This window comes from Arvicola amphibius, chromosome 11 (genome assembly GCF_903992535.2).
Source record: "Arvicola amphibius chromosome 11, mArvAmp1.2, whole genome shotgun sequence".
Taxonomy (NCBI): Eukaryota; Metazoa; Chordata; class Mammalia; order Rodentia; family Cricetidae; genus Arvicola; species Arvicola amphibius.
In genome coordinates this window covers 19,047,294-19,073,620 of record NC_052057.2, presented here as the reverse complement: position 1 = coordinate 19,073,620, position 26,327 = coordinate 19,047,294, and the positions used below count along the sequence as shown (strand labels likewise).

At 40.1% G+C, this 26,327-nt stretch overlaps 1 protein-coding gene across 18 annotated transcripts in view; it reads left to right on the top strand.

Moving 5' to 3' along the window:
* Positions 1 to 26,327, top strand: part of Mbnl1 (muscleblind like splicing regulator 1) — a 169,859-nt gene that overhangs the window by 38,542 nt on the left and 104,990 nt on the right. For 6 of the 18 annotated variants that reach the window (XM_038347447.1, XM_038347448.1, XM_038347452.1 and 3 more), the window contains exons 2-3: positions 14,197 to 14,422; positions 15,001 to 15,226. The exons of 8 other annotated variants lie outside the window; for them this stretch is intronic. In XM_038347447.1, coding sequence (XP_038203375.1) covers positions 15,053 to 15,226 — 174 coding nt within the window. In that variant the 5' untranslated portion in view covers positions 14,197 to 14,422; positions 15,001 to 15,052. Of the gene's footprint in view, positions 1 to 4,100; positions 4,116 to 13,393; positions 14,010 to 14,196; positions 14,423 to 14,998; positions 15,227 to 26,327 lie in introns of those variants that run through there. 4 more of the 18 variants (XM_038347449.1, XM_038347446.1, XM_038347445.1 and 1 more) reach the window with 4 other exon arrangements.

The window sequence follows — 26,327 nt, the reverse complement described above, 5'->3', positions numbered from 1 at the left end:
CCCCCTTCCCTCCCCTCCCTTCCACCCATACCCCCATTCCGCCCCTCTCTAAGCCAAAGAGCCATCAGGGTTCCCTTCACTATGTTAAGTCCAAGGTCCTCCCAACTCCCCCTAAGTCCAGGAAGGTGAGCAACCAAACTGACAAGGCTCACAGTGAGCCCGTCCATGCTGTAGAGTTCAAGCTCATCGCCGTTGATCTTATTTTTAATTGGTAATTGATGTTAATGGACTCAAATATTTCCCTTTATGTATCAAATACTTCAAAGATAGCTGCAACTACATAGATAAAGAAGTTTAGTTTTGAAAATTCCATGTGAACACACTGTTTAGCAAGAAAATTAAACATCGGTGTTCCTGTTTATAGTTTCAGTGGAAAAATAAAATAAATTAAGCAAGCAGATACTGTGTTTACTTACATTGGGCCCTTTATATTCTTGATATTGCACTGGATCTAGAATACATTATAGTCAACATGAATATTAAGTATGATTGTAAAGTATAGACATCTCTTAGATTTCGAAGTGACCATTATAGAAATACTGACGTTTTGTTAGGTACTGCTAACATTAAATGTATGTGATCTTTTCAGCAATTTCAAAATTGTAATTTATAGGTGGCAATAAGAATTTATTTTAAAGTCTGTGCTGATGAAATATTTAGCATGTGTGCATAAAGGAAATATTCTTTTTCATGTAAAGGAAACTGAGATTTTATGCTTAGAATCACAACCTCACAATTAAGAGAAATTGCTTGCAAAGATTATGAAGAAGAAAATTCACCTTTGAGTGGCAGCAACATCTCATGAGTTTAAAAGGTCAGGCTGGTGTGGAAGGTGCCAGCTTTGCCACTCAATGTCATGCAGAATGCTGTGACAGCCAGGGCTGATACAGCTGAAAATATCTGCAGCCTTGGAAGCCTTGGAAGTTTCACAAGGTCATTTTGGCATCAGGGTAACACTGCTGATTCACAGGGAAGGTCAAACTAGACAGCTGGGTGAAAACATAGGTGGCTGAACCCAGGGACTGAGTTCAGGGCAGTTGCCAGTCGCAGTAACTGGGCGTTGTGGTCTAATTGGTTATGACTCTCATTGCAATATTGATAGAGCAATGAGATTTACTCTACTGGTGACTTTTAGATTTATTATCCTCTGAAAGTTTGTTATTCACCCCCAGTTTCTCAGTTTGTCGTGGTAAACAGGACAGAGGTTGCCTTAGCGTTACATATGTATGATGTCCTTCATCAGAAACAAACAAATGAACAGCAACAACAACAAAGATAAGTTGGCTTACTACTGTAAAGTATTCACAAAACACAATTGTAACAAAAGAGCAACCAGTTAGAAGGGAAATATGAATAGAGTAAGTACTTGAGATGAAATTGAGCATTAAATTTATCTTGACTTTGCTGCAACTGAAGCAAAATCTCTAAGAAGATTTTGAAAAAAATCCATTTATTTAATACAATTTCTTTCTTCCCTGTATTGTGTTTTACTTTTAACCCTTAGATACTCAGTGAAATATTGCAGCTCTGCCCTTGGGATAAATGTTGGGAAGGATCAATTCCCAGCGCTTAGGAAGTGGATTCTGAATTCTTCAGCTGGGACCCTTCCCGACTTGATCCCAGCCCAGAGCAGTGATCCCAGCCCAGAGCTGTAGCTGCTGACACCATTGTGTGTAGTGGCTCCACAGAGACCAGTCGCTAGTGTTTGTGGTCAGGGTTTCCCACGCCTACCTTATCCATTGCTCCTTCTATAGTGTACTTTTTGCTTTTTGCCTTTTCCATGCCAGATGAAACATTCGTTCTTCCTGCACTAGTGGTGCCGCCCAGTGACAGAGCACCTGACTGGCATGTGCAAGGGTGTGGGTTCGGTTGCTAGCACTGAATTAAAAAAAAAAAGAAAAAAATCAACCACATCTACCCAAGACCCCTTGCCCATCTTGAAGCCACATCTGACCTCTTTCCTTTCACACATCAGCCCTTATTATTAATATCTCCTGCTGTATATGTCTCACATTTTATAATATAGTTGCTATTAGTTTATGTTCTGTTTAAGCAGCAAATTTCTCAAGGGCTAGATCCATGTATTCCCTGTACTTGTCTCTAGAGTGACCAGTAGACATGATCCATACTCACCATGATTCCATCTCTGTATTTATTCATTTAATGTGGTTATAGTGAATTAAATGCGTTTTTTAAGGAAAAGTTTTTTCCCCCTCTATGCTAATGAGAGAAAGAGGACTAAAAAGTGGCAAAATGAGAGGAGTCGCACGCACAGTTTTTGCCCAAGGAGATGTTTTGGGGCCTTGGAGCCAGAGCTTTAATTCTTTTCTTTTGTTTTGACTTTCATTTCTCATTTTATAAAGCGATTTCATATTAATGATTTCTTTTTTTGCCAACAGGTAACTAATATAATGTAGGCTTAGAAAAGTAATTTCTGCCCCTCAAACAGTGCCTTCTCCTTGTAATACTTTCCCATGGTTTTATCAGCTGTCGAGAAGGACATGATGTGGTTGATTCATACCACTCCCTCTTCTCTGCTGCTCTGTAAACTGTAGTTCATGGCTTATTTAGATCCACACCACTGCATGGCTCCTCACTTTGGTGTGTTCTAAGTTGCATCCTGCTTTGTCTCTGTGGATGTTTTCTGTTCACACCAAAGAGAGAGCAGGCTCCAGGTGTTGAGTAGGTTAGTAACAATCTTCTCCAAAGCAAAGAGCTCACCTCAACAGTCCGTCAGTCAGCTGCTGGGTAGGCCCAAGGCTGCAGCCTGTTCAAAACAGATTCATTTTGTAATGGAGAAAGAACTGATAGATATGGTGTGAGATTTTTACTTCTGTGTACTGTCTGGTGTTTGCTGTATGTTCAGAGAAGGCGGGCATGCTTCCTGCAACCCTTTAAAGAAGACTCCCCTCCCTCCCTCCCTCCCTCCCTCCCTTCCTCTCTCCCTCCCTCCCTCCTTCCATCCCTCCTTCCTTCCTTCCCTCACTTTAGCAGCAACTGGAAGCTTCTGAGCAAACCACTATTGATGTAGTAGTGGTCCCTCCAGTGTGTCCACCTGACTCGGCTCCAACCTTTCTGTTGTTCCTCTTTCTTTTGCTCCTCTGTCATTGTCATTTCTTAAGTTTGATGCTAAATTGGCAGCGTTTGTTTTGAATGAAGTTTTACACTTGAAAACACATGACCTGATTTTGAGTTCTTGATCTTCCATTTGGTGACCTAAGGAGACTTCAGTGAGTCAGTCACTGAGGTACACAAATATCAGTTGCTTGTTCACAGTGAGTACGATAATGATTTTTAGCTGTAGTAAGATAATGACTATAGATATACTCACGGAAAACAAGTAGCAAATTATGAGAATTAAATGTATTGTTTTATAAAATATTTGATATTATAGAACATGATGTATTTAATTTAGATTAATCAAAATAATGTTATTACAATAAGTTGCTTTCTTTAAAAAGAACCTAAACATTTAGATATAGTTGTGTAATTGTTTAATAATTTATGAGACAATCAAATGGTAGGAACATATGACAAAGCTCTGACATTGTTATCAGACAGCTGTTTTAATTTGTCCCATGTTGTCATCTGGATACTCCTTAAACGAAACAGAATAGGTTAAGCTTCCTTCTTACCTACTAGCTTGGTGGGGATTGTTGGGCAAGACCAAAACATAACTGGTTGGAGACATAATGGGTGGTATTACATAATGCCCAGTGCGTTCCAGTAATGTGGAGGGTTATGTGTGATTTGTAATATTTACCGTTTAAACACGCTAGCTTTCTGAAGCAAACGACAGAATGTAACCAAAGAGCTTGTCACGGAGTCTTCAAACAAGGGGTTTTTGTTTGCTTGTTTTCCATAGAATACATCCTAGGTTTTGAGGCCAAGCAGAAACAGTGAACAATCATTGTGGAGAGTAACCTTTCAGTTTCGTTGCTTGCAGTTGCTGAAATTCTATGTGTCAAAGAATAGCCTCAGATAGTAACCGTGGAGTTCGGGTTCCCCGTCTCGGCACGTGTGTAGGTCCCAGGAATACAGACTTGCAACAGTGAAGCCTAACTGACTGACTCAGGCAGCTCGAGACATTTCTGAGGCATCCGTAGCCCAGAACAGTAAGTGTGGGAGTTAATGCACTATCGGCAGTTATTGGAGCTTATTGTTAACTATGGTTGTCTTGTGATTTGCCATGGGGAGGTGGTCATTGGCTTTTAAGAGCGTGTGATGCTGATGGAAATTTACGGAGCTTTAATCACTGTCTCATTAACAAGGGTGTCATCGGCTTTTCGTGCTTCTTCATGGGTTGCAGCTTTTTCAGAATGTACAGAATCTTATGTGCAATTAAAATCATTAGGAAAGAGTAGGTTTTTCTCTTTAGCAAAAGGGCCAGATTTTAAGCTGCCCTGCTAATTTGGTAAATAAGTACTTCTTTTGAAAGTACCAAATTCTAATAAAATCTTTTATTTCAGGAGAAACATGGCCCAGTCATAACATCTCACTATTGAAACAAGAAGAGAAGAAATAGAAATGACCAGGTTCTGCCATCTAACCATTTTGAGTCTTAAAGCTTCTCTTCCAGATTCTTTGTCTTATGAACTGTTGTTTAGTAACCAACTTTGAAGGGGCAAAGCGAGAGGGGAGAGCCCTTATTCCCTAACCAGGCAGGCGCACAGGCAGACTCTCCTGTGAGCTTATTGTACCTACCATGTTAGTTTAACCAGAAGCACAAGCGGCTTCAGGAAGAGCCTGCTCTAGATTCATAAAGGACTGAAGTGGATTCCAGACATATGGGAAACTGGGAAACATGTTTGTACTTACGTTGGTTTCCCAGATTCTGTTGTGCCTTAGTTACTTTGATAACACTTGGTGTTGCTTATAGAAGTTGTTAGAAATACTACCTTCAGTCCGTCTCTAAGGAGAAGCTGAACAAGACATTTTTGATATTTATAGAAATAATGTGAAAGAAAAACATTCCTTTAATCCCATGACAGCACTACTCGAAAGCCTACAGATGGAGCATTCCCGTGGTCATTTCATACCACACACACCTTCTCCTGTAGTCACTTCACACCACATACCTCCTCCTGTAGTCACTTTACACTGTAACCTTCTCCTGCAGCATGCCTTCTCTTGTGGTCACTTCACACCGCACCTTCTGCTGTAGTAACTTCACACCGCAGCCTTCTCCCTTGGTCACTTCATACCACACTCCTTCTCCCTTGGTCACTTCACATCACAGCCATCTCCTGTCGTCACTTCATACCACAAACCTTCTCCCGTAGTCACTTCACACCTCTCCCCTTCTCCCATAGTCACTTCACACTGCACTCCTTCTCCCATAGTCACTTCACACCTCTCCCCTTCTCCCATAGTCACTTCACACCTCTCCCCTTCTCCCATAGTCACTTCACACCTCTCCCCTTCTCCCATAGTCACTTCACACTGCATGCCTTCTCCCATAGTCACTTCACACTGCACTCCTTCTCCCGTAGTCACTTCACACCTCTCCCCTTCTCCCATAGTCACTTCACACCTCTCCCCTTCTCCCATAGTCACTTCACAGTGCACCCCTTCTCCTGTAGTCACTTTACACCACACTCCTTCTCCTGTAGTCACTTCACACCGCATGCCTAGTTTCTATTAATTAGAAATAAACGTGTATTGTCCATCTCCACCACTCTCAATGCAAACATTTATTCACGTTTTTAACATTTTCCTTTTGACAATTACAGAATTCAAAAATTGCACTTACTTTTTTATCTGTTTCTTTTTTTTTGAGCAATGTAGTACTTTATTTTGAATTTTCAAGAGCTAGAAACTGATGGTACAAATGCTTCCATTAGTTGGCTGCCATAAACGGCAGGATATTGAACAGATTTTGGAGATACAAAGAAAGATTTAAGCTCTCTTTAGAGGTGAAAGGCCTTTCATGCTTCCCTACATGAGAACTTCACAGTGTCGATGGAGGGATAACGTCTCAGCAAGTACCTAAAAATTATCAAAGAGTATGCTTTGGTGTTGAGAAAAGTAAAGGCTGGGAAAATGCCTTCTCGGAAATTTCTTGTTTAGTTCAGACTTAACACATGAACATGCCTTATGAGCTAAGGATTTATGTTATTAAGTGATGGCAGCACAAGAGCTTCCCATATGTGCTTGCGAGCCTTGATTAGAACTAAAAACCAGCATTGACTTAGGTGGCCACACAGAAAGGGACACCACGTGAAGCTGTTAAATAAAATGTAATTATATTGCCTTGTTTCTTTTGGCATAGAAACATCCTTAAAACACAGACAGTATGTTTATTAATTGAGATATTGTCCATTTATATATTAGAATAATAACAAAATTTGTTGCTATTTAATATCTTGGGTCTAGGTGAGTAGGTTATTTTATGTGGAACTGTCCCTAAAGAATATTTAAGGTACACTGAAGCCCCACTGTGAAAATATGAGTTGTTAGCGCTTGTCTTTGCTTTCTGATATTTCTGACTGTTTTAAATCAGAAAGGCAGAGGAGCATCATTTATTCTTAGTGAAAACATTCCTTCTGTTTGTAAGCAACCATATATGAGCTTACAACTTTTTAAGTAAAGCTCAATTTATGTGATGACAATATTATATTGATAATGAAATAAGGTTGCTATTAAAGTCAGAACTATTAATCAGTAGAAATATTTGTAGGATTGAAATGATGCCTTCTGCAGCACCCATGTGATTTTATGACCTGGGAGTAAGAAATGCATTGGTGAAAAATGCTTTGTTGATTTCATGGAACGGAGGAAATATTTGGTATAGTGTCTCCTCATGAGACTTGTACTAATTCATTTCTTAGAATATATTCAAATAATTATATGGTGTATTTGCTCATGAATGATTTCATTCATTGTATTCTTAAAAATATTGTGGATATTTATTTAATTATAAACAAAGTTTTCATACTTTTTGTTATAATTTATTGAGCAACATATTTAGGATAATTTTAAATAGTCATAATCCATAAACGTTTTTCTGAGTTTATTGTGTCACGGTTTAAATAGAGTATTTGAAATTCAGATCTCCCTGTTGAATGTCATGGTGTTTACACCCTTATCTAGTTGAAAGCAGTGAGATGAGTTGTTCAACTATAATTTCAGAAGCCTCATAAAATACAGGGTAGAGTAAGTCTGGTACTTTACAGAGATTAAATTTTATTTTGGGCGGGTTTTAAATTGTATCTGCCACTCCTTCCTGTGTTCCTTTTATAATATATGTCACTTGATACTGCTAAAATGGAATATACATGGTTAATCACGGAGGCTGTCTTGGGACCTCTGGAGGGGACATTGGAATGGCATCGTGAAGGCTATCAGTTGCCGATGTCACTGAAGTCTTAAGTTCCCTGGGAGTATTCTCTTAGTCCTCTGGTTGATCAACTTCATACTTTTGAGTGATGTATTATTGTCGTTAAGAAAACATAGATTTCCCTGTAGCATTGAAGACCATTGTCCTTTGAAACATTTTAGGTAGAAATGCCAGCAGCCATATTAAATATTACATTTGCTGCTAGTTACTATGTCAAATAAACTGTTTCTCCACTGAGCGTGGTTTATAGTCTAAGTCCATAATCAGAATATGGCTGGAGCATAGGAACACCACTGTGAGTCATGTTCTGTTTAGCAGTTTGACCAGGCTAGTTTCACGATGACAAAATCTGGGTTTTCCAGTGTATCATTTTTTTTTTTTCCCAAAAATTCAAGGGAGGTGATTTGTCTGATTAACCATTGAAGACAAACAGCATTAACTTTTTTGTTGCCTGTATTCTGGTTTATACTTATCACTTTGAAATAGTAAGCATTACAGACAGATCAGACCTGCTACGTGAGGCTAACAAGATAACGCCTGTGTAATACATGAGTATAGGGGCAGCATTTCCTCACGAAGAACAATAAAGCCGCATGTAGTCTTATCTCCTATCTTCTTGGTGAAGGGAGAGAAATTCTACACCACTGACTGTTTGAATGCCATAAGATAATACAAAGGGATTATATTTTAGATTAAAGCAAATCTTTTAATTTCACAATCAGGGAGACATTTAAATGTGGTTCTATTGGAACTTTACTGCGTTCTGTTCTCTTGCCAGTTGGTATTGCGTTCTCTTAATTATAAAGATGGAATAGCCAGTGTTTCAAGCTGTGCATCCGGAGCCCAGATAATGTAACTTGTAGAAGGTACTTTGAGACTAGTATTTGCATGTCATGGGCTAATCTGTATCTCTATCATCCATGTCTCTGTTTATGTCTCTGTCATGTGCCTGTACATATCTCTCCACCCATCTGTCTACCACCCCTCTACAGTCTTACTGCATGACTCTTTGTTTCCTTTGGGCCGGTGCAAGTTTTGATGCTGGTCATAGAGGAAAATCTAGCCTGTGTTCATGGGACTTCTTTGCCAAGACAGAAGCTGACAATGGGATATGGACCTATTATCCTCCTCTACCCCCCTTCCTTCCAGTGGCTGGTATCTGATGGGGTATCATGTACTTGTCCTACAATCTGGACTCCTCTTGGGATGGGAAAAGGTTGGCCACATTTGATAATGTTTCCGTACAGAGCTAGTGACCAGTGTGTGAAGAACTACTGTCACCTTCTAGTGATCTAATACTTTACAGTTTCCTCAGGCAGTGACATAGAAATAAGTTCGCCGCTCACTTTTAAATCACTGCCTATATTGACATGTGTATTATTTTGTTTTAAAAGTCATTTTCTAATGTGAGTATAGTTCTGTAATTCTAGTCTTTAACAATAGGGTATCAAGTAACCTGTGCTCCTTCATTATCTGCCCTACCACACACCGTTTGTCTGTTGAGGGAATAGGGATTTTGAAAGACTGCGCTGACAGACCTCAGATTACTTATGACAGTCAGTAAACGAGGTCTTCCCAGCAGCCGCTTGTCTGAAATGTGTCATACCAGGAGGCCACATTGGCAATCTCTGTCGTTCCAGAGGATGTGTGACTCGAGGTTATCTTTTTTCTTAGTAGTAGTTCCAAAACTTCGGTCGCTTGCATGACGCCATGACTTTATTGCCAATATATTGACTTAGTCTTATGCTTTGAATTCTTTTCATTAAAGTTTCGCGTCGTTGCGAGTCGTCACGTGACCTAGCACAGGCTGGAGGAGCTGGTGCCAGCACTCTGGGGCATCTGTTAAGATTACACAGTGTGCATCTCTGTGTGATCTCCATGGGCGCTGCCCCTAATTCACTTACCCTGGGAAGCACCCAGCTTAGCTCTTTGTTCTAACAAGAGCAATACTTCCGGAAGGCTCACTCACCTTCTCAGACCACCACAAGTTGGTGACTCTATTTAAGAAGTCAGGACAGTGTGACTGCAGATCTCCCCCCACATTCCTAGTATTATTTCCCCTGAAGTCTGTTAATATTTGGGGCAAGCACTGTGAAAAATTATATGAATAAGCTTCATGTGTTTAATTGCTGCATAGGTGATTACAGTTTTGTTGACATTGGCAACCAGAAAAAAAGATGGTTTTGGACAAGTGGCTTCTTTCTGTCACCTCCAAACTTACGCAGTGAGGTCTTCCATAGTTCCTATTCGGTTAGAACTGTTTCAGTAAGTCAAAATGGCAGTAAGAGGCCTCACATCATTTATTTCTCAGTATATAACACATCTTAATATTAAAGTGTCAAAAAAAAAAAACCCCACAGGCTTCTCGCTAACTATTCTGGGATCACTGGACTGGTTCCCTTGTATTTGTCTTACAATTTAAGGACTAGGAAACATAGGAGATTAAGAGACTAACATCTTGCTTAGAGGCTATTGTTCCACCTGTAGGCATGTGTTTACCTTCTATCTCACTGTGTGAGGCCTCAATTGATGCTCACCCTTCTGAGTGTCTAGGCCTTTAGCTGACAGAGAACACTGCTCATACTTCCTCATGGCTTCCTTCCCCTTTGTGCTTTTCAAAACTTTATTCTTTATCTTTTTTCTCAGTTTTTACTGACTGGATTATTTCATATTGTTTCCTTTCTTTTTCCTCTGTTATATCTTATCTTACCATAGGCTGTACACATGGCTTCCAACATCACTTTAAGTGAAATTAGCTCGTGTTGCAGAGAGCGTTTGGCTGTTGATATGCCCTATGAGTGAGGAAATGCAGTGGTTAGAATTTGATCAGTCGGTCACTGAGAACTTTTCCCATGGGTACCAGAAAGTTTGATTCTTGTTACAAAACTTTTAAATTTCCAAATCAAGCCTTTGGTTCTTGAGGTAACTTTATATATAATATATTGATAAAGTCAGAAACATGTTAGAAGTAGATTCATTTTATTTAATAGTTATTTAAAAAACCAAACCTTTATTTCAGAGAAAAATGTTTTCATAAATTCTCTTAATCTGTATGTTTCCTTTATATAATTTTCTTTCTTTCTTTCTTTCTCTCTCTCTCTCTCTCTCTCTCTCTCTTTCTCTCTTTTTTTGAGACAGTTTTCACACTGCTAAATAGCGTCTTTGATAATCGGATCGTAGGGTAAAAACACCTTTACTAATTGAAGTTACATTTGAGAGTTCAATGATGATCCAAGTCCTTTGTGTATTACCTTAAACCAAACAGTTTCATGAACTGAACTTACCCAGTAGGTACAGATGGATGTCATCTCTCCTTATTCCCTGTCTTGCCCAGTCAGTCATAAACATGCTGCTTCTCGTCTGCACGTGTGTTCTAGTATGATCAGTTTACAAACGTGTTTATAATTCTTTTAGTTGGAACTTTTGAAGAATCTCTTAAATAGATTGGAAAAGGAATAGAGCAAACTAGAATCTCTAGGCAATTTTGTAATTAATATATGTTTCATACTAAAGTGCGGCTAAGCCTGTGGCGTGACAGAAAGGAAAAATAACCAACTCAAGAAATAAATTTTATCATATTCTATATCCTTGGCCACCAGAGAACATGGATATTTATAATGGTGCCAATTTTCCTTTTTCATGTAGCTTGAACCTTGTACTTTACAATTAAATATTCCCCAATGATTGGTAATATACCTTCCTAATCATGTTTGTTCCTATTAATACGAATAAAATTTATACATATATTAAGCATTTAATAGTGTCTGCTATATTCCAGGATCTAGGGTTTGGGTAATATACCTTGCCGTCAGGGAGTTGATAATAGTAGACAAAAAGTTCTAAAGTAATGAGCATGTTATGGGATGGAATCATGTTTTTCTATTTCCCTTTACTTTTTTTCATCATAGCTGGCCCAGCTTTACAGAGAAGATGGTATCTATAGCAATGTAAACAAGAATAGATTTTCTGGGTTGCAGGGATATGAGGTGTTCAGCCAAATGAAGTGATAGTGTGTAGTACACTATAGGGGTTCAGTAGCAGCTATGGGCAGAAGCCCCGAGAGCTCATCCCTCTAAAGATACAGGGATGTGGGATCATAGGCTACAGAGTTGTGTGTGTTGGTTCTGTGTTGCGGCGTGGCACTGAAGCAAATGTAAATGCATTTGGCTTTTCCAGGGTTGTCAACTCCTGTTGAGTAGCAAAGTGATAAGTATGGGAATTACAGTGACGTGGGCTCAAACATGAAGGACACACGAAGACAGCAGAGAAGCAGTGTGTGTAGATTGTAGATGCTGGTCTGGGGAAGATATGTAGCGTGAGGGGAGGAGGACGGTGCACAGTCATGCAGGACTTTATTCCCCTTTGGTGCAGGGTTTTCAGCTCTTGTGAGGACTCCCAATAAACCGCTGTGTGAAGGTGGCAGACAGGCGTGCATAGTTCTAGAGCAGAAAGACGACTTTGGGAAGGAGCCAGTCAAGGTGGAAGCTTGGGGACGTTTGACACTGGGGAGAGCGGCAACAGAAGATGTGGTCAGACAAGCAGGAGTTTCAGGGAGAGCTCAAATCTAAGGACAACTGTTTGAACAAAGAGTTAAATGTGACACATAAGATCACTCACCACTGGGCAAGTGAAACCTGAGGAGAAGAGGATGCAAGTGGAGGTGGCTCGAAGGTTGCTGCGTAAGAGAGGGAGCAGTCCAAGGCTGTACAGAGACTCGTAGGCAGAGGGAGGGCCTGCAAGACCCTGGAATTTATAGAGGTGATGGTCTGCACATGCTTTCAGTTGTGTATTTGAGTATATTCACATATGATGGATTACGTGTGTGTATGTGTGTTACTTTTGTGTCCTCAGGTAAGCTCAGTCCCACCATGGTAAACAATCGTTTGTATACCCGTGCTTTTGGAAGTCACTCCGTCTATATCTTTAGCACTGTTCTTAGGGTGCTGAGACAGTAGTGTTGTTTCTGCCCTTGGAAGCATGTGGTTCAGTGGTTCCAACATACAAGGAAATACAGTGCTTCACAGACAGGGATGATGCGTAGAGCTAATTCCGAAATGCTGATGCTAGTGTGTGAGTGAGCAAAGGTGGATGTGGCACCTCTGGCTTTCCTGGGGGCGTGGTGGCTGATGAAGGGTTAAGCAGTGTGGGCTGAAGAGGAGGTGAGCACACGTGCTCTGTGATCATGCCGTGGAGGCTCCAAGAAACTGACTGCTGAGCAGAGACTGAGCGTTAGACAGAGTACCGACTTGCCAGGACTGGACAGACTGACCTTGCTTGGGCAGAGCTGAGTCTTAGGACCTGAGGACTCTTCTTGAACAGTGTGGTTAGTTACTTCTTCAGTCCCGTTAGAAACTGCAGCTTTTCTGTTTAGTGTTTTCGAAATATAAAAACCTGTTAAGTAGCTTGAATTTTTTCTGAGTACTATTAAGATTACTAGGATTAATCCTAAAAGAAAATAAATTCTACTAGATAGTCATGCTTTTAGAACAGATATTTTCATAGCCTCTATTCTAATTTCCAAAATTACGAAGGTACCATTTATGTCCAGCTTCTTTTAAAAAACTGACTGTGATCACCATTACTCTGTGTTGTTGGCTACTTGGAAGGTGCTAGTTAGAAAGCCTGACTTTCTTTACCGACAGTGTTCAGAAGGAAAGCAACTCCAAACATACACACTTTTATTTTTGTAACTAGTTAAATTTTTGTGAATTTTTTTTTGTCCTGTCGAAAGGGAAAGTAAGCCGGTGAGCAAAGCTGCCCTGTTCTAATGAGTGGTCTCCTAAGTTAACAGAGCCTCGGGCAGCCGCCTCGGCCCGTCGCCTTGGCCCCCACCCTCCAGCGTAGTGTGGGACTGAGCCTCTGAAGTGCATCCTGCTGCCCAAATCAAATTGCTCACTTAATAATTAATGTCCCTGCAATGGAATCACTTTCTCCCTGGAGGTTGACTTCAGATTTACCAGACACACTGACAACACTGCACTCCTTATTCTCTCCACAAGACCTCAGCTTCTGCTTTAAAAATGTCTGAATAAAGGATGCTTTTGTTCATACCTCGCCTGCCCGTGATATAGTGACACAGTGTCTGATGGCTGAATGGAATAGTTTTACAGTGTGAGTGCTGCTTTCAGTGGAGGGGCAGGACTTGGGCTTTAGGAGGAAGTGAATTGGATAGGTCAGGAGAATGTACCATTCGTAAACACCCCTTTCCTTTTTTATTCACGTGTCAGGGCAGCAGCAGCAGGCTGCTCAGTGTCCACCCCTGAGAAGTGCCAGAGGCAAAGCAGCTTGGACTTCAGCTGCAGATTTTAGACCTTTATTTGATTCCTTCGGAGAGATTTTCAAGTCCTTGGACTTCTTGCGTTAGAAGCTATTTGGAAACTAACATGGTTTAGTCCACTAACTGCATGTTGGGTAAATTCAAAACCCACATGCTCGTCCTCTTGCAGTGGAATAAGTCACATCTGATGGACATTTTCTGTGCTTATAGCATAGTAATGAACGTCTGACAGGCGCGACCTTTCATAAGACAACCCACACTATTGGCTTTCTGCCCAGAATATTGCTGCAACACTATCTGTGATTGGTTATCTCTTTATCATGCATTGCTTCACAAGGGGAAACGGCCCCCTTTTTAATAAATCTACGATGGCTGGCTGCAATATGCCTCACTGTAAGTATTTGTGTGTGTGTGTGTGTGTGTGTGTGAGAGAGAGAGAGAGAGAGAGAGAGAGAGAGAGAGAGAGAGAGAGAGGCTGACTTTGAGTTGCTTAGTCTGGTATCACATGGCAAGGTTGTGATACTATAGGACATTAGTGAATGCTCCTTAGTAAATCTTAACCTATCTCTTTTCTCTACAGGTTGGTACTAAGAAGTGCCTTTCCTGACGTCTCTGCTGCTTGGAACCGCTTCTAGAGCAGCCTCTGCTTTTGCCTTGCTTGCTGCCAGCTAGACTGTGACGACAGCACATCCGCCCTCCACCTCTAGCCCAGACACCCCCATTTCTACTTCTAATCAGGAGAAAAGCTCTGAGTATCTGCCATTGCCCTAGGCTGCTTTAGTTTAGAAGAAAAGTTTGCTGAAAAAGTAAGATACCTTCTGCCAGGAAATCAAGGAGGAAAAAAAAAAATCATTTTCTCGATTTTGCTCTAAACTGCTGCATCTGTCTATGCCAAACTAATCAATACCGATTGCACCACCAAACTCCATCGCAAATTCAGCTGTGAGGAGATTCCCTGTCAGACAACTTTGCTGAGAGCAGCTTGGAAATTCGGTGTCAGAGGGTCTGCCACGTTTTCATGCTTGCATTTTGGGCTCCAAATTGGCACTGGGAAGGGGTTACTGAGCACAAGGCTGATTCCAGGCCCTCCTGTAAGCACCCGTCCACTCACAATCCTGGTATTTCTCTAAAAACCAAAACCTCTTTGAATTAACAGTTCCATGCTGTGAATTTCTAGTGGAGGTCTAGTGATACTGAAGTCACACTTTTCCACGTGCCGTGAAAGCAGGGAGTGGGGAAACAGCCTTCCGGACATTTTCATTGCCATTTCACGCTTCTGAGTTTTATCAGTTCCTGTCTTATTTTGTTTTTGTTTTTGTTTTTTGTTTTTTGTTTTGTTTTGGTTACTGATTTTTCTTTTTCTTTTTTCTTTTTTTTTTGAGAGGGGTTGGGTTTGTTGGTTTCATTGACCATTTAACTACCTGTAAAATATAAACATGGCTGTTAGTGTCACACCAATTCGGGACACAAAATGGCTAACACTGGAAGTATGTAGAGAGTTTCAAAGAGGGACTTGCTCACGCCCAGACACGGAGTGTAAATTTGCACATCCTTCGAAAAGCTGCCAAGTTGAAAATGGACGAGTAATCGCCTGCTTTGATTCACTGAAAGTGAGTAAATATTCTGTACTTCTAAGGATATGCAATAATTGATTAAGGGGTATGGGCACACAGTCCAGTAAGTTTGGGATTATGGATTGCTTTGTTAACACTTTAGTTATGCAGCATGTTCTGGTTCATGTGTTGGGCTGGGACACTTAATGAGATGTCATAGAACCAAGTCCGGCCAAACTTACAAGGAACTTTACCAGGCCTTTAACTCCAGATGCGTTGATTTCTCCCCCTAGAGCAGAAAGTTTTGTGTACCGATGCAGTTGTAATATGATGATAACAAAGTGTGATCTTTGTTCAGCAATGGTAAATGTTCATGTTCAGCACTTTCATGTGTTAGAATAAGGCCAAGACAGTCACTGATTGAATATGAGTTGTTTTCCTTTGCTGGAAAACTTGTCAAGTCATTAGAAATGAATGGCAGATTCTATGTCAGCTGATCATGGATACATCTTTACTTTTCTGTGAGATAATTTTTAGTGCCTAAAGCCACGAAATTTTGGGGAAACTTGACTAGATGTAAGATTTCTTTCAGTTGCTAGCGTAGCTTATCTGAACCACCTACTTTACTGAATGTGGGCTTTATATGTAAGGTACGAACCAAATACTGTTGTTCATGAGATTTTTCGTACTGAGGAAATATATATGTTCTACTCCTGTGAGATTCTTGCCAGTTGTTACTTACTATGTTCTTGGTCAGAAATGTTCATAGTTAGCTTTGTGTGCATGATAAGAAGAAAAGATTTATGTTAGCATGTTTAGCAAGTTTGAAATGGATCTTATAAAACATTGCAAGCATGTCTTTATTTTGAAATGCAAGGGCAAGACTAGAAATGTGTTCTGGGGTACCTTCAACTTACTTGGTCTAAGCAGATGGATTTTTGAATACTAAACACCTGCAGTTAATTCTTTGACACTTCCAAGATCACCATCCTATCTACATCTGTAAAGAAGTCTCATAGTTCCATCATGTCTTTTTGAAAACACAGCATACTGTAATCCAAGTGCTGTTTTCACCACATCAGGGTGATTTAGAGGTTAACCGTTTCACCCGGTTGCTTTTAGTTCACTTTGGGATTCTCACTTTGGTTTACTTTAGTTTTTTTGCCAAGGATTTTAAAATTTCAATCTTTAGATTAGGCTAAGAGGAGGTATGTGATAGTAACCACAGGTCTGTATCAGGACGGCAGGCTATCGGCAGAGCCCTAGAGACAAGCATGCAGGAGCTGTCAATTACTATTGCCCCTGCCTTGGCCTTGAAACACATTGATAAAGGCACAGCGTTGAGACATTCCTGAATGTCAGTCCTAAATTAATGGTCACGAATTCAGGTGTAATTTAGAGACAGGGATCCATAAAATGAAGAGCAGAGGACTAATTGCTCTTGTCGGTAACCAGCCGTGTTCATAAGTAACTCCTTTTTGACCTAATTCCTAGCAAATCCAGTTTTTAATCCTATAGATAATTGGTGGTGAACTCCTAGCTATAAAATAAAGGACATTACTTTTGGCTGTGATGTTGGATAGTTTCACAGAAGACCTGCCTAAGCAGGGTTTGGAAACATTGTGAACTATTAATATTCAGTTTCTATTTTTCCACCTCCAAATATTTTTTTAAGTTACTATTCACTTGTGGTCAGAGAACAGTTCCCCTTTGAGTAAAGTAGCAATCTTACAGACACGCTGTGTGGTTAACGAGATTCAACCGCCACATCAAGGACTTTTTTAAAAAAGCAACAACAACAAAAAGAATGTTAAGTTTTAAAATCTATTCTTGAAATGATTTTATTATACCAGTAATCACAGCAAAGTCCATACCTTTTCTTTGGTTTTTCTAAAATAGGCTGAAATTTATAGTTTAATTTTTTTTAAATCTGGTAAAATGTTTTTTTTTTTTTAAATTTGATTAGACAGACAAATTAACACAAATTTATTTATGACAGAATTTTATACCCGGACAATAGCTCCTTAAATATTAGCAAAATAAGTAGTAAGAATCAACTCTGTTTGGATGTGCAGTTAAGTATTTGTGTCTCATGTGTCACTGAAAGAGCCCTCCTCTGTATATGGTGTTTGGAATTCTACCTTTTAGCTAGTAGGCTTCTGCTGTTCATGTTTGTGGCTAAAACAGATCCAGAACACATCTTAAAACACTTATGCTCGAAGTTCTGAAGTTTGGAGCATTCTGAGGCTTGCAACCAGCAGATCATCTCCCTTGTCTCAGAGTAAACAGACGTTTTACAAGTAAAACTTGTAATAGCCTGACTTCTTTAATGAAATCTGCTTTCTGTGTTGCTTTTAATCCCTGTTCCGGCCTCTTTTGAGTTCTTGAGCCATGAGATGGAGGTAGCTTGTGTAATCTACTATTTTTAGAAAGTTAGGAAAGCAAACCAAATACTCTCTGAGAGGACCCTGTGAAATGGCTGTACCCTTCAGCTGTGCTGTTTCAGACTTTGGCTGAGCTCCCAGGTGACTTAGGTTTATAGCTGACTTCTGGTTAGAAGAAGAGAATTCCCTCATTCCCTGGCCCTCAAAACACACACACACACACACACACACACACACACACACACACACACACCATGTTTAACAGTAGAAAAGTGTTTATCTAAAAGAAATCACTAGGCATATTACTGGAGATTATGAGGCGAAAATTAGCTGATAGGGTTTCATTGGCATACTGGTGATGTTAAGTTTTAATGATGGGATTAAGGTTAGGTGTAGTACAGTAAAGCAGCTCTACTTCATAATAAATGTGCTACAACAGTTGGATTGTGGTAAGTAGGAATATGTGTGCGTGTTACATCTTTCCAAATGTAAGTATGAAAACTAAAGATGAGTAGGAGGTCAAGTGTATAAATTAAATAACATTTAAGTGCTTCATTAATTTAATTTTTATTTTCACTTGTAGTTTAAATTTATGGTAGTGTACAAGTGACTTCTGCCTATGGCTTGAAAGCCTTATAACTTGCAGGTTGGTGTGCATGAGGCACTGCAGATATTCAGAACAGTTCACCAAGTGCATCATTGTCTTCTAAAGAGGGTTTTTGTGGCTTATGAATGGGTCACCCAAAGAGAAGAAACAGATGGGAAGAGAAGGTCCCAGCACTACAAGCTGCCGGTAGAATGATGCTCTGTTTCAGTAGTGCTCTTTCCAGTCATGTTCATGCAGTGCAGCTCTGGCCTGGTCACTCAGCTTCAAGTTCAGAGTTTATGGGAAGAGTGGACGGAATGTATTTTCATGTGGAGGTGAATGCATATAGGCTCAAAAATGAAGTGTTTACTATGTCATCCATAGAGATAAACTTCTGGTGTTAACATCTGGATTAGACAGTAGGACTGATTTGATGAGATTCCCCTAAAGTAATGAAGTTAATTTCAGAATATCTCCTGTTATTACCACAGAGTATTTGCACCATAGTAATGGCTGGTATCATTACTGTTCTTTTAGAGATACCAGATTATGGTCTTTTCATCATGTTTTACAAACAATTTTATCTGAAAATTCTGGCAAAATGAAATGCATGAGATCTGCAAGTCCATTCAGTGTTGCACTATAATTTTAATGTGGTATATTCCTACTTGCACTAACTCCTGCTAAGCACTTGATGCCCTCTTCCTGACAGCAGTTCACATGCGGTGTTCAGTTTGAAAAGACGTTCCCATCCTGTAGTCTAAAGCTTGTGCACACATGTGTGTATTGTTTCCTTCAGTGAGCGGTTGACACAGCAGGTCCTGTTCCTACAGTCATGCTTTCAGAGATGGACTCACAGAAAGACACAGCTTGTGAAGCAGCGTTATTGGCTTTCACTTTTCTTCCAGTAAGCAGAAACTTCACAACTCTGAGACGTTCCTGTGCCTGTGTGGCAAAATCATTAATTCTGACAGGAACATTTCTGTAACAAAATGCCCAGTAGTTACAGCTGCTTCAGCAGTACTAATAATAGCTGTAGGCATGTGCCTGTTCATGTCCTTAAATTCTTTAGAAATATATTTTTATTCATTTTTTTCTTATTTTTGAGATTATAATATAGTTATATTATTTCTCCCTTCTATTTTCTCTCTCCAAACCTTCCAGTATACTCCTCTTGCTCTTGTCCAGACTCATGGCCTCTTTTTTTATTAATTGTTGTTACATGCAAACACACACACTCACACTCACGCACACGCGCACGCGCACACACACACACATTTTTCCTCTAAACACGAAAGTACAACCTGCTGTATCTGTATAGTGTTACTTGTATGTATGTTTTCAGGTATTGGGTAACCAATTACTGTCCTCTTCCCTGAGGAAGACTATTTCTTTTACTCTGAAGATTCCTTACTTGCCTGTAGTTCTTTCTTTGTGTAGTGTTGAGGCCTCCTGGTATTTCCCCTGTTCACTTTGGCATGCCTCTTGTTATTGTCCTTGCTGAGCATACACGTAAGCTGTCATGTTGATACAAACTTTATGGGTGAGCGCCTGACATTATGAGGAGACACAGTCTCACAACAAACGTCCTGGCCCTCTGGCTCTTGACAATCTTCCCAACCCCTTTTCTTCTATGTTCCCTGAGCCTTAGGTGCAGGGCTGTTTTGTAGATGTAGCCATTGGGAATGGCCTGTCCAACTCTACATTTTGATTGGTGTGGTTTAGAAAGCTATCTTAACTGAGTGACTATTTTTAAACTATCAGCCAAACAAAATGGAAGATGTAAAGCTACTTAAAGCACAGATTCTTGCTGTTTTCCTTTCTTTTGTGAGAATTTAACATACTGCTTCTCCTTTTTCCTCATTAAATCTTTTTCACTGTGTTAGAGTGATCAAGGAAAAACTACTTAAACCCAAAGTAGCATAGAGTGTAAACAGGTTCAAAGTTTGCCTGCATGTCAGATTTCTGCAAGTACTCACATTCCATCAGTAGCCTCCTAGCAATGCTGTGTAAGTTCTCTGTGATCTGTAGGATAAACCTAGTGTCGCGAGAGTGGAGCATGCATCCAGTTCACTCGTGTTTCCAAACACGGAGTGCTTCTCAGACCCAAGGGCACACAGGGACCTAGGGTGTGTTGTTTATCCTGTCATTTTCCTTGCTAAGGGTATGTGGAGGACTTGTGCTATTGGCATCACTAATCCATCACCTTTCACGCTGAGCAGTGTCTCAGCCTTCCCACAGACCTAGACAAAGATTCTTATTTTCTTACAGAGAGATCCTAGGAAGGAAATTTTGAGGCTTTTTTTTTTTTTTTAACTTGAACAGACACACATTCTGTACTTTTAGGGGAATAATTTTCAGTGTTTTTCACTTAGGTCAGAATTCATGAGTCAGTAGAGATGGGTAAACAAATGACCTGTGATTACACTACTGATAGAGATTTATATGCATAAACTCAAGTAAAAGTGACTGGAAAGGTTGAATTGAAAATATTTAGTTGTGCCATGTATTGTGTATTAGAACAGTAATTTCCTGTGAATTTCAATGAAGCAGTAACACTAGATAATATTAATTCTAGTAAGCATTAATTTAATAGTCATTTACAATATGCTAAACAACTGTAGTTTTGTAAATAACATTTCTTGTATAGTTATCACCAAATACATGTCTACTTATATGAGCTCTATTTGACATTAATATTTTTTGTATTTTTTAAATTTTGAGTTATGCTTGATTTGTTAGCGAAAAAAAACTTTTTATACTATGGAGTTTTTATTTTGAGAATTTAGTGACAGTTTTCAAACTATAGAACACATTATATACTATAATTTGATTGGCAGGCTAACTCCAAAATGTCTTTGGGCCTTGGCCTCACCCTTCCTTCTTTTGTTTCCTCCAAAATCTCTGCGACTTTCAAACCATCTAGTTTAGGACCAGGTGGATCTGATCTTTCTGAGTCCCAGAGACGCGCAGATAAGTGTATGAGCTGTTAAAGGTGAGAGTCAGCTTTCAGTACTCCCACTCCACAGCATTTGGCATCAGCAGGAGTTTGAATTTTCGTCAGCTGTCTAAGCCTGTTCAGTGTCTTCTGCGGTTCCCACTGTTCAGGGTTCTTCATCTTAAGTTCCCGAGAAGCACACGTCTGCTAAAGTTAGCCTTGTTTCAGTAAGGTGGACTGGGCAGCGCCAAGAAGCCAGCCTTTTCTGGGACTCAGGAGAGGAAAGAGCAGAAGAGGTAAAGCCTGGTGCAGTCAAAGTCTGTCTAACAGAGGTCCCCTTGGTCTGCACCATGATCTTCCTGACCTCTCACTGGCTGATTAGTCTTGGATTGCCTGGAACTATAGTGGTTCCTCAGCTTTTCCCTAATTAAGGTCAGTTTTCAGGTAAGGTGCAAAGACAAACATGGTGTTCTAGTTTCAGCTACCAGGATGAGAGAATTACAGAAATTACTACCCCCCAGAAAAGTCCCAGAATCCAAAAAATCTCTTTGGCAAGTATGGGAGTGTGAAGGGTCCACTGAAGGAGGACCCTTCTAAAGGGGAGCTTCAGTACTCCTCCACCAAAGGTGCCATTGCTTTGTTTTGGTTGTCAATAAAACTTGATATCACAGAAATTATTTTTTGTTTATGTAGATGCTTCTTTTTCCTATTCAAATAAATAAATAAATAAATAAGTGTATATGTTAGTTAATTTTGTATGGCAGAAGAGTCTGTTGTTACCGTAATTTTCATTTGTACTTCCTTTGCAAATGTAATTTTTATTTCTTTGGTATAGAGTAAAATGAGTTAATAGATACTGAATTCCTTTGTGTTGATCACTGTCTTCATTTTATGACAATAGCCTTTACAACAACTCTTTGATATAGTATTTGACAGACAGGCACAGTGAAATACAGAGAAGTCAGATGTGGGGCAACTAGTAAGCTAGGGTCCATGCCTGGTGGTTTGATTGCAATTTTCATACTCAGTTACACCATACCAAACATTGCTTTTCAACTTACATATCTGTGTGCAGAGTCCTCAACAAAGAAATCACAGCAGCGCTTCAGCATACATGGTGTTACAGGGAACATTGAAGGCGTTGGGCTAACAGCAGTAAATGAACACACATAATTATGTTTTGACTTAATAAGTAGATCAAGAATGGAATCCAAGATTTAACAGTAAGATTGTGGCTTCAGACACAAAGGTTGAGTCTGTTCTAAATTATAAGAAAATGAGTTCAAGTTTACCTTCACAGATAGTGCCACTATATCAGCTAGATAGCCGCCTCAGTGTATAGAAAGAGGGACTGAAGAGATGTTGCTTAAGAACACTTGCTGCCCTCCCAAAGAGCCCAGGGTTAGTTCCCCACACAGTATTTTTCAACTATCTGTAACTCCAGTTCCAGAAGGTTCTATGCCTTCTTCTAAACCCCGTGGTTACAAGCCATGCAGGTAGTACATATACATACATGCATACAAAATAAAATCAATGTATAAGAAGAAAAATGGCCCAGTGTCTTCATTGTTTGAGTTAACTCAGTTAAATCATCCAGGCCACTCTGAGAAACCAAAGTAACTTTAAGGGTTCTGGGCTTTGCTCTAAAACTCCAACCACTAATTAAACCCAGGAGACTCCACAAACACATTGTAAGCTCCATTTTTTTTCACAGGTTTTTAAATACAATTTTATTATAGTAACAATTAAGGGTCAGATGTGAAAAACAAAGACATTTAGGAGCTGAGAAGGGCTACAGATTGAATAATTTAAAGAGGATAACAAGCATTTTCGGCTCAGACTTTACAAAGGCAGAAGTTAAAAATTCTGTTCTCATGGTGTTGTTTATGGGGAGACCTGTGTAAGGACAGAATGAAGCAGAGGCCTGGAGCGGGTGCGGTTTATAGGGAGACCTGAGTTAGGAGGGGGTGGGGTGGAGGTTAGGAGGGGGTGGGGTTTATAGGGAGACCTGAGTTAGGAGAGGGGGGGTGGAGGTTAGGAGGGGATGGGGTAGAGGTTAGGAGGGGATGGGGTGGAGGTTAGGAGTGGGTGGGGTTTATAGGGAGACCTGAGTTAGGAGAGGGGGGGGTGGAGGTTAGGAGGGGATGGGGTAGAGGTTAGGAGGGGATGGGGTGGAGGTTAGGAGTGGGTGGGGTTTATAGGGAGACCTGAGTTAGGAGAGGGGGGGTGGAGGTTAGGAGGGGATGGGGTAGAGGTTAGGAGGGGGTGGGGTGGAGGTTAGAAGGGGGTGGGGTAGAGGTTATAAGGGGTTGGGGTGGAGGTTAGGAGGGAGTGGGTTTATAGGGAGACCTGTGTTAGGAGGGGGTGGGGTGGAGGTTAGGAGGGGATGGGGTAGAGGTTAGAAGGGGGTGGGTTTATTTGGAAACCTGAGTTAGGAGGGGATGGGGTGGAGGTTACGAGGGGGTGGAGTAGAGGTTATAAGGGTGTGGGATGGAGATTAGGAGGGTTGGGGTTTACAGGGAGACCTGTATTAGGAACAGGTGGTGTGGAGGTCAACAGGGGAAACTCCTGAACAGTAATGGGAAGGTCAATGTGAGAGCAAACTGAAGACGGGAAGGGAGGGGCATCTTTAGTGGTTTAACTTTACCTTTTCCCATAACTACTTACTGACTCTGAAACCACAAATGGGAACAGAAACAGAGAGTCCCCCCCAAAAAACTCAAAAGCCTCAGACCCAATGCTTAGGGTACTGTCTTGGATGACCCCACTTAGATGGAACTCAAGGTCACAGTTTCAGTGCTTGTAGAATGCTACACTTACCTGAATTTATCTAGTGGTCCATATGTTGTATTTTTTGTTGGTGTGAGTTTGAGGCTTGACTATCGGGTCCCAAACCTTGTTGATTCAGGGCCCACAGGTGTCCAGTATGCAGTTAGAGTTATCTCTGCCTGCAGTGCAGACTTAGAGTTGCTCATATCTACATCCAGGCTGTTCTTACATGAGGCAGGGACCATCTGCAGTTAATAGTTGTCAGGAAATTACACAAAATAAAACACAGAAAATTAAAGTTAGCAAAGCTGGGGAGTTTTCCTATCATCTTCAATTTCTGCACAGATACGGACATAATCAGTGTTTAGGATCTGCCTGTGATGGATAAATTACATGTGTAATTCATTCTTTTCCATGTTACTGCATTCAGGCGATAATTTGCTTTCAGAAATCATTGCTCATCTAATATTCTAAAATCGTCCGTAGACTGAAAACAAGTCTAGTAGCTTGTCCCTATGGAGGAAGCACTTTTATCCAAACAGCTTCTAAAGAGGGCAGAAAAGTTTTTAAAGAGGCATTGGAGAAAAGCAGACAAAGTCCTCTTTGGTAGATGACATTGTTTCTCTAAAGATTATTCTCCTGAAAGAGAGGCAACCCCCAGAAGAAAGATGAAGAAACACTTAAAGAATTAATTATTAAATAAGGAATTCTGCTAAGGAAGATTTGTGTCCTGAATGAATTATCCCACCATTATCTCATATCTCGTCATGGCTAAGTGGTGACTAATGAGATCTAAGTCTAGCCATGAGAAAAGATTATCATCGTGGTTTTATTTAGTGAACTCTTTTTTTTTTTTTTTTTTTTTTTTCCCCTCTGAGGAACTTTTGCTGCCAGGCATTGTTTCCCATGAATCCTAGCAGAGTTAAAAAAAAAAATGAAAGGAAACGTCCACATAAGAAACTTAAATAGATTTAAAAGTAACCAAATAAATCCCCAAACACCCCCAAATGAAAAAATAGTACAAAACTATCAAAAGCCCCAAACAACACTTAGCTCAGCTTCTGACGAATTATAAATCATTATTTGTGTTTAATAAGAGTCATTTACATAAAAAACATTTTTACAGCGGGATCTATTTCAATAGCTTCTGTAAAACTTGTAACCTGTGATTGAAGTTTAGTAGCTTAGTAATGTACGATTGAATTCAAAGTTTTCAATAGGCAGAGCAGTAAATGCAGAGTGGTTTTAGCATCTTTATTAGTGACTGTTGGCTTCTGTAATTCCTGCCAAGGATGAATAATGATAGGGAAGAGATTTTCTCTATATGGGTACACACACACACACACACACACACACATTCTAAAGATTTAACCAAGATCTAATTAAGGGCTGAAGAGGTGACTCAGTGGGTCAGAACACTAGTTAAACAAATGTGAAGACCTGCATCCAAATCTGAAACTGGGGGACAAAGATAGGCAGACCAGAGAAGCCAGCCTGCAGCCAAGAAAAGGCAACCTGCTGGTTCGGTGAGAGATGCTGTCCAAAGGCCTTACAGTGTCCTGCATAGATACCAGGTATACTATAAAATATGTGCTATTTACATGTCTTAGTTGCAGGAACAGACGAACAAAATTATGCCTCTGTGGTTGTTGATAGACTTGGTGTTGTTGTGAGATCATAAAATACTAGAATTTTGATTTTAGTAGATTTGTTCTAAAACACACTGGAAACATTTAGTCTGTGGAGAAGTGGGGTAATTGGCACGTTTTCAGCAGAGTGGTCAGACTGCTGGTTTTAATACAGCAAGAGAGTTACGTAAGCACATCGTCACTGTCTGTGTTCTTGTGAGAAACTTGAGTCACATTGATTTTTAGACAACATATTTAGAAATCATTAATTTTACTCAACTGATTTGTTCATCATCTACCTTTTATGTAAAGTAGAAAGTTCAGAACCGGTTAAGTTACTTTTCCAAGGTCACACTGTCAAAGGCAGCTTCCTGGACACAGATAATCTTGTCTAAATGATTAATACTGAGAACCATATGGCATGGTCTTGTGCCTACATTCTGCATTTAATTACCAACCAATTTCTATATGTAAACGTTGCGCAAGTATTGTGTTGTGTTGCAGCCGTTGCCTGAATTTAAAGGGTACTTGTAAAAACAAACTCTTGCAACATACTTTCTTAACAATACAGTCTCTGAATAATTGCTAATAAGATATTCTCTTTCAAAATATGAAGCATTTCATTTTTAGCCAGAGGCCTTAGAACATAGAATACAAGTCTCGGATCAAGTTGCATTTGCATGTTTACCCACCACACAGAGAACGAATGAGGTGTAGCAGATCAGAAAACAGCGTGTGCTAGAAAACTGAAGAACAAATTCACCAGAGTCCCTGGCATGGCATCTGAGACAAAGGTCAGCAGTGACGTGAAAGGGCAGTAGATAAGGAGGCCTCTCAGTTAATGGCTACCCCT